General features: G+C 42.7%; 1 protein-coding gene across 1 annotated transcript; it reads right to left on the bottom strand.

The window, feature by feature from the left end:
• Positions 1 to 487: 487 nt before the first annotated feature.
• Positions 488 to 5,095, bottom strand: twist2. The gene is made up of 2 exons (XM_056389472.1): positions 4,352 to 5,095; positions 488 to 2,048 (listed from the first exon to the last, which is right to left on the bottom strand). Exon 1 carries the CDS (start codon positions 4,877 to 4,879, stop codon positions 4,385 to 4,387), a length of 495 nt encoding a protein of 164 aa, XP_056245447.1. The 5' UTR covers positions 4,880 to 5,095; the 3' UTR covers positions 488 to 2,048; positions 4,352 to 4,384.
• Positions 5,096 to 8,810: the final 3,715 nt, after the last annotated feature.

Genomic DNA, 8,810 nt, shown 5'->3' with positions numbered 1-8,810 from the left:
TATCCAGAAAATGTGATTTTTATTCGCGTGTGTATTGACATGACCCTGTTTTCACTGCCCTGCAGGTCAGCTGTATTTATCCAGCCTGTGTAAAGTTACTGAAGCTTGATGCGCAGTCTTCACACAGGGAAAGCAGTGTCATTCCTGAACCAGCAAAATTAGAATTAGTCACAGGGATCCCAGTGCCACACACTCTGTCAGATAAATCACTCCATTTAAAAATCATGAACGTAGGTGGTTCTCCTGAAGGTTAAACAGTAAAACCGGTGATTTCTTGCTCCCGGTGATCATCACTGAAAACACCCACCAACACAAATGACTCTCTCTGAGGAAAATAAAACAGAGCATTTTAACATGGAGCAGGCCTCCTGAGTCACTCAGTCCGCATGCTCCCTCTGAGAAACTGCACTCAGACGCATTTGTGTCAGATGAAGTGTCTGTGTAAACTCTAATAAATCAGTGGATGATGTGAGTTTGGTGCATCGGCATCTTCACAAAGCAGCAGGAGGATTAAGCCACTGTGGCTTGCAGGTGTTTCCCCTTCACACCACACACACACAGAGACAATCACACAGGCTGACTAACATTCTGCTGTTTCTACACTGGAGTGGAAATCTGTAGTGAGTTGTCATCTGTTATCTCCTGAGTACTTTATATTTTGTAATGCAGTTTTCAAACTGAGAAAAACATAACATGCCGGACTGTATCCATCTGAAATGACATTATATTATTGTGGATTTGCTGCAGTTAAATCGACAGGGGGATGTTTGTTTTGTTGGTAATTATTGAGCTATTCAAAAGTTCCACTTGAAAGTGAAGGTTTGAGTTCAGCTGAAGCAGCCACAGAGAGTCAGGCCACCATTTACATTAGTACCCCTGCTTAACAATGAGCTGCTTTCAGTGTTTAGATTGCATCTAACCACGTCTGGGAAACCGAGATGTAAACAGTTTTAATGTTTTAAGAGTGAGCGGGAGAGAGATTCAAAGGAATTTCTACAGTCGTCTAGTTGGGGTCCGTTTTTTTTTTTTTTTTTTTTGAAGCTGCAGGCTGAGAGTTATTGTCCTTATCTGCGGTTGTTGGGGCTCCCTGCTCGTTAAAGAGCCCAGAGGCATCGCCATTTGAAATGATTACTCGTTATTTAAGCGGACAAGCATTTTATAAGCCTGAGTTTGAAACTGGCTCGAATTTCCTCCACTGTTAATGAAGCTGTATTTTTTATGGTCGTTTTTTTTTTCTTCTAAGTCGGCGTTTTCTTTCCATAACAAGCGGAGAGGGGAGAAAGGGGGCAGTTTCTCACACCCAGCAGGGAAATAAAAATGGTGTTAGTATTTTTTTTTTCTTTCTTAATCTAGCAGCCATCAGGGAAACCTCACATAAGCAGGCGTATTGTTTTAGGTTGCTCTAATTTAAATCTTGTTGGATGGAAGTTCAGCAGAAACTTTAATAACTTCGACTGGAATTTATTCAGCTGAACTACATGGTTTTATGTTATAGCTTCAAATCTACAGCTAAAATTTGAAAAAAAAAAAAAAATCAAAAAATCAAGCGTATTTTGTTCAAAAATATGTGTTTTAATAAATAAGCAAAAACAAAATAAATGTACATTGGACGGAGTTTTTGGAGACTTGCTAAAGAAAATAAATCCATGCAGGAATGACTCTAAATTGCATTGGTCCCTTTACAAGCTATAGGCGCACTTACACAGGTATGTACAATATGCATTTATATATATTTATACTTTGGTTTAAAGTCTTTGAAAAACAAAATAGGCCTATATCTCCTTCTTAAAAAAAAAAAAAACGATTTAAGGATGGCTTTGCTGGAATGCAGGCCGGGCTCTGACACCTCTGGCCTCCTCCACACATGGCAGAGCTCTCAGTCTGCCACTACAACAGCAACACACAGTCACACACACAGCACAGCGCCGTGGGTCCGCGTCCGCACACGCACAGTTGTGGGTCACATTACGTCTCTCCGCCATGCCTCTGAGGTCGATGGGTTCTTCAATAATACCTTTTGGTCTTCATACTTTGTAGAAGTAAACAGTCTGTGACGGAGACAAAAACACAGAGATATTATTAATCATATGGACACGTGCACAGCAATGCTCTAGAGTGTGTCTTGTTTGTGAGGCGAGGGCACATCTGATGTGTGTGTGTGTGTGTGTGTGTGTGTGTGTGTTTTAAACATTCACTGGCTCGCTGAGCGTGTGGGAAGTCATTAATGAATCAATTATTATCCACCGAGCTGAGTAAAACCATATGGCAGCAGAAAAGCAGGAACCTTTTGTATCTGAGTGGGATCCTACAGCTGCAGCAGTCTCTCTGGCCTTTAGCTCGAAGCACCTGAGTAAATTCACGCTTTTCATTTGGCCCAATCCCACAACAATAACATCTATTTCCTCTGAGCAGCGTTAAAAAGTTATTATTGAAATATATCACAAAGTTCACCGACGTCCCGATTTGTAAGGTTTATTTTGAAAGGCCTTTCACATATTTAAGAATAATATCACCACGTGGATTTCGAGTTTGCCTTTTGCCAGTTTAACAAAACGAACGCTGTTTATTCTTAGAGAGCAGCTCACTTGCCTTCAGAGGAAAAAGAGAGAGAAGCTCGTGAACATTCTCAAAGGCTAAGCGACCCTTTTTTTCCCCAGAGCTGTGTTATCCCCCAGAGGTAAATTAAACTCTCTTTACTCAGGAAAAAAAAAATCCACCTTCAAATTTATCTTGCTTACACAAATCACTATAATAATGAAGCTTGCTGGTTGTCCCCACAGCAGCAGGGCTGGTTTATATGAGACAACAAAGTGATGCTGATGAGCAGTCAGGACTGAGCGGTCTGCAAACTACAGGTCAGGCCCGTGAGAAACAAACAAACCCCCGCTTCTGGTTATTTTAACTGTGAAGTGTTGTTTAGTATCACCTGCTTTACCGCCCCAAATAAACAGCCCAGACCTTTATTTTCTTAAATTGATCTGGAACCGTCATGTCTGAGGCCTCGGTGGAATGAGTTGAGATTTGCATCCGTCAGATCTTTCAGAAGAAGCCCAAACTGTGAGGACAAATATTTCCCGATGACAGACCAGATGTTATAATTTGGTCAGTGTCATGCTTGCTTGACTTTTCTCTCATTTTCTTCTCTCTCTGTTGCTAAATTGCAAAGCGGAGTTGAGTTTTTCCAAGACTACGCCTGTGAAAAGTTAAAACACAAGCTGCCAGCTCTTTTGTGATAACGACACCTCTCTATAGCGGATCATGGATCCTTGTGGACTTGAGCAAGCCAGGCTGCAAATCTGCAAAATAACGTGATCAAATCCAAACTGCCTGTTAATACGCGCCTCTGTTTTTATTGTCTTGCACTGGCTTGAACTTCTCATGTCCAGCCGAGCTGCCCATTCCTGCGGTCTGCACACAGGAAAGCCCTCTATTGTGGATAGAAATTACCCGTGGTGGCACCACAGCTGCGTTTTGGTGCTTTTAAAATATAAGGATTAACTGCAAAACTCACAACTGGCTAATTTTATTGGGTTTCTGGTCAAAAAATAGAAGAGACAAGAAACAGACGAGGCATATTCTTCATCTGGCCTTGCATGTGAAAATGTTCCAAAACTATTATTTGTATTAATTCCCCTACTTCCCTCCTCCTGATCCCTTTCTCCAAATAAATACAATGTTCCCTTTTCCACATCCCGAGCTGCAGTCATGCAGATTTAACTGGATCCTTGTGGGATCCTGAAGGTGTCAACAAGTGATCTGATGGATCAGTTGTCACCAGAAGAGCCCAAAGCAGCAGCAGCAGCAGCAGCAGCAGCACCAGCAGCAGCAGCAGCAGCACCAGCATCCAGATGCAGATGCAGTCAGTCGGGCGCTGACAAGATGCTGAGGCCTCACTGTGAAATCTGGCACATTAATAACAGGCGCAGTAACAGCTGAGGCCTTCAGGCTTCTGAGCACATGGGTTGAAATTGTGATGCACAGCTCTGTCGTTTGACTGTTTGTAATATATTTTATCTGCATTAAAAACATGGCAGCAGGCTTTAAAGGACGCCCTCCAAATCCAGCACACGTGGCCTCATCACAAGCGCACAACTACCCTCATTTTACAATAAATTACTGCAGGAAAGAGCATGACTTTGTGAGTAAAATTCACAGGATACAATTCATAATCTGCCTCATATGTCTGTCTGCAGCATCGCACTGTTCCTTCGTTGTTTATTATTTGTTCTTTATATCTGTGATTATCTTGTGAAGATATTATTCGTTCAATCCAAGAATAAAAGCCAATCTTTTCAACTACTTCTGCTGTAATAATATTGGATTTCCTTTGCTTCAGTCTTGTGGTACCCACCGCTTTGGCATAGTAAGTGAAGGTCTCTGGGTGCTAGTGAGATGCTGACATAGACCAAGCACCCTCCATCCTCCACACGGAGAACGCGTAACTGAGTCTTTCGTGCGCAACGTAGCTGCAGCTGGACATCTTGCTGTCCATCTCGTCGCTCTGCAGCACCTGACAGAGAAAATCAATGTATCTGGAGGCGAGCTTCAGAGTCTGTATCTTGCTCAGTTTGTCCGAGGGAAGCGTGGGGATAATTTTGCGCAAAGACGCAAAGGCCTCGTTGAGAGACTGAGTCCGTTGCCTCTCCCGGACGTTGGCCAGGACCCGCTGGTTCTGCAGCTCCTCGTACGACTGGGTGCTGCTCGGACTCGGTTTTTTCCCTCGTTTCACCGGCCCCGGGCTGCTGCCGCTGCTGTCCTCGCTGGACTTTTTACTGTGTCTCCTCTTCCTCGCGAAGCGTTTCTGCTGCCTGTCCAGCTCCTCCTCGCTGGTCACCAGACTATCCACAGGGGAGACCGGAGAACTGGAGCCCTCTTCCATTTCTTTCTTGAAGAAATGCAGGGATAGAGAGGAAAAAACGTTGTCCACCTTTGAAGCCGTGGTTACAGCAGTGTATAGATATCCGTAAAAGATGAGGAGAATAACTTCGGGATGCCCCTCACTCTCTGCGCTTTTCTCGCTTTAAAAGTTTCAGTCTGGAAGGTTGGCACGCTTCTCCTTTCGCAGGAAGTTTTTTCCTTAAATTTTTTTGGAAACTTTATCCCAGTTTCAGATGCTAAATAGTTTTGAGGGTGGAAGGGGAGGGGTTTGGAGGGCGGAGGGGGAGCCAGTGTGCGTCCTGGTCCGCTAATAAGCAAGAGGGAGCAGTCATGGTTTCATGTGTCCGGGATATGACTGAAACAAGGCTCTTATTTACAGTCAAAAAGCAGCGGAGACCTGTTCCTTTTCTTTTTCCTTTTGTGCACGGTTGGTCAAACAGACATTTTTTAATATTAATTTCTTTTTTACGCAGATCATTCATTGAATCAGAATGAATCAAATAATTATTATTGGATTATTATAAAATGGACCTAATAGATATTTTATGTTGAACATTTATTGGAATGCTTGTATTTATCTTGAATTACTGTTGATAAATGTTAATATGTATTTTAAAAGTTGAACTCACGCTTCTTATATTTTTTACAACATGAGTCTCTCATCCAAACAGTCAACAGGATCTGGTCTCAGAGGCCTGTGGGCTTTGAATTAAAGTAAAACATCAGTTCGAGCTTCGCGAGTCAGTAAAACTACCGAGTTAACTGCTGTATAAAATCCATTTGGTCCTGGAGTGTTAAGGCTGTGTGTCACAGTCAACTCTCTCTCTCTCTGTAAGGCCTTTTATATCCAGACAAACCAGCCATGTACAGTAAATACTGTGTTTTCACTGCAGTATATATATATATAAAGAGAGAGAGCGATTTACGCACAGATTCATCGGGCTGCAGAGGAAATCTATCCGCTTGATCTCTAATCGAATCAAGTCTGTGCGTTCTCACAGTCCCTATAATGTGGAAGTCAAACAGGAAGGAGGCTTAAACTAACCGAGGAGCTCTCCGGTTTCTGCGGATACCTCCAGCGGACGCGCTCTCCATGCGTTTTGTCAGCGGTCCACTTCTTCATCTGTCATGTCATGTTTTCCCTACACAGAGCGGCGCACAGGTGGCTCATATTATACAGCTGAATTTATCCACTGCCAAAATGCAGAGTTTGACCAAATCAGCTGACTGACCTCTCGAGAATTCTGCGGTTCTGTATTGTTGTGGGTTTTTTTTTTTTTTTTTTTTGGCTATAGCCTGTGTTCTTTAACTGCAAACATATCATGGTACATAATAGTCATTTTATTTTTATTTAAAAAGAAAGAAACAGGAGAAAAAAATCTGGCGGTGAGCTTAGATCATTTATCTTGTTTCCAAGATTCCTCTTGAATAAAATGAAAACTTCATAACTTTCTAAACAGTGGGAGAATTATCTGCTAGATTGTGTTTTATTTTTTTTTTTTTAAATATTGAAATAATCCATTTAAGACAGGATTTTTTAGTGAAGATTAACAATTGAATATATATTGACCTTTTTTGTACTATATACTGTATACTGCAGGCTACTCTATCCTCAAAAAACACTATATTGGATGATGTTCCTGAACTTATCAAGGAAACAAGGCTTCAACTGTTAACGTGACTCTCTCATTATTCAAATTGTACTGAATAATTGCCTCTTGTTAGGAAGTAATTTTGCTAATTCACACTGTTGCGTACCCTTTAGTTCACCATGAGTATCTGAAAATAATCAAACTACAGTATCTTGAGTGCATGTGCCCATGTTATGTGTGTTTTACACATCCGGGGAGACTGTTCGCTGTAAATGGGGTGGAACCAAGTACCTCCTGAAAGTTGCACAACATACTTTAAACCCATGCGTGCTCACTTGGTATTGGGACACATCCTGGTTTTCCCTTGAAATCTCCGCTGGCCTACAGGAAACCCGGTCTGCTTTGTGTTTCGGGCTGCAGTGGTAATGGTGACTGTCATGCTACTTTTACTCAGTGCCACAGCTCTTAACTCAGACCTTGGCATACCTCAGCACAGGTCAGAGTGTGGCTACATTTTGCTGGTCTACTTCATACAACCTCTTTATAAAGAAGGTAATGTTTCACACATGTAAATATGAAAGCAAGGATCGAATATCTGCAAGTGCATTGTATGAAAGAGGGAACATGCACTCACAGGAGCACACACACACACACACACACACACACACACACACACACACACACACACACAATGACACACACTTTGCCTGATTATGACCTCTGACCTTTCTGCTCCCTGTCTCAGCTGCAGGAGGCCTGCACACCCAGGGGAGACTTGCTGATCCTGCGCAGCGTCTATAAGCTCCACATATACACACTTCACAAGAAGAAGAAGAGGAAGAGGGGGGGCCCTGGCCAGCACTTTTCCATCCACTGTATTTGCTGTGGGCAACGATAAGCGAGCTCCTATTTAAAAAGGCAAGCAGTGAATGATGAGGGTGACAACTTGCCCCAGTCTCAAACTCACTGAAACACATGTCTGATCATATTCCACTGCAAAATACTGTATGTGATAAATAAAAAAAATGTTATAAAAAAGGTTAAGTTAATAATTTAATATACACTGGGATTACTCTTTTTCTTTTCATTTAATTCTGTTTTGGGTCTAAAGTCTATTTCATGTTTGAGCTATTGAGAATTTCACGGATTTGATGTGAAAATGTGTTGATGAGGAAATACATTCAGTAATATCTATAAGAACTCTTTAATCCATCAGGGATGTTGGTAAATGATTCATGTATCACCTGATGCTCAGTTTAGAGGAATGTTTGGTCCCTGTGGCTCTTGTGTGAACCTGAGAGAGGTGATGGAGGAGAAGAAGAGGCAAAGGCAGCAAAAAGAAGTGAGACTGGGGGGGGTGGGGGGTGGGGTGGGTGGGTGTGTGACCTGCCTCCCAGATCAAAGATGAGCTCAGGCCGTAATTCAGCAGAGCAAGATGACGCACCTCTGTCTTGTCTGACACCTTTGAAACCAGCTCCACATGGGTCGAGGGCACGGCCTTAATAAGCCCAGATCCTTTCTGCCGTCACATCAGGCAAAAACACACCCTCGTCTCATGCACGGCCCTCCGCCTTCACATCGGCCTCATAAACAGAAAGGACCGGTCGTGAGACAAGAAGTGAGAGTGAGAGGTGCTGAGAGACAAAAAACAGTTTCCAGAGGGAAAAATAAAAAAAGAGGGATACAGAAGAAAACAGGGAGGAGAGGCCAAATGTATGGATGCGTGATGATTCACAGAAGTCTTTGATCTGACAGAGAGGGTTATGGACGTGTGAGGGAAGTTATGGAAGAGATGATTTGTCAGAGGCTGTGATGAGTGGAATTTTACTGTCCATGTGCCTGCCAGGATCGGTTACCTTTGACTTCAAACCCCACCACCCACCCATCCCCACCCATCCCCACCCCAAACACTTGTGGGGCTCACCCCAAATGATCTTGGCTGGAGGATCTAAAGCCCACGGCCTGTGTGCGAGCATATGCATGTGTCTGCTTGTGTATGCGCTTTTTTTAACACATGTACAGTATACATTATCACCTGATTATTGTGTGCGTCAGTGTAGACCTATCCACAACTGCTTTTTCATATACATGCACTTGTATGTGTGTGTGTGTGTCAGAAAGTGATTCAAGATGAACCAAAGATGTTCAGCGGAGAAAAGGCCCAGCTGGTTCTCATTGCACAGAATACAGTTTTTATTAGCAGCAGTGCTATCCCTTTTAAAGCTACTTGAAGTCCCACCATTTCCATTAGAGCAACCATTTAATGTAAACTGGCCCAAGAACACCTCATGACAAGGAATGAAAAAATCACATTTAACAAGCTGTAACTGTGATTTGTTA

This window comes from Seriola aureovittata, chromosome 11, assembly GCF_021018895.1.
Source record: "Seriola aureovittata isolate HTS-2021-v1 ecotype China chromosome 11, ASM2101889v1, whole genome shotgun sequence".
Taxonomy (NCBI): Eukaryota; Metazoa; Chordata; class Actinopteri; order Carangiformes; family Carangidae; genus Seriola; species Seriola aureovittata.
Note: the sequence above shows the minus strand (reverse complement) of the source record. Positions and strands in the feature narration are given on the sequence as shown.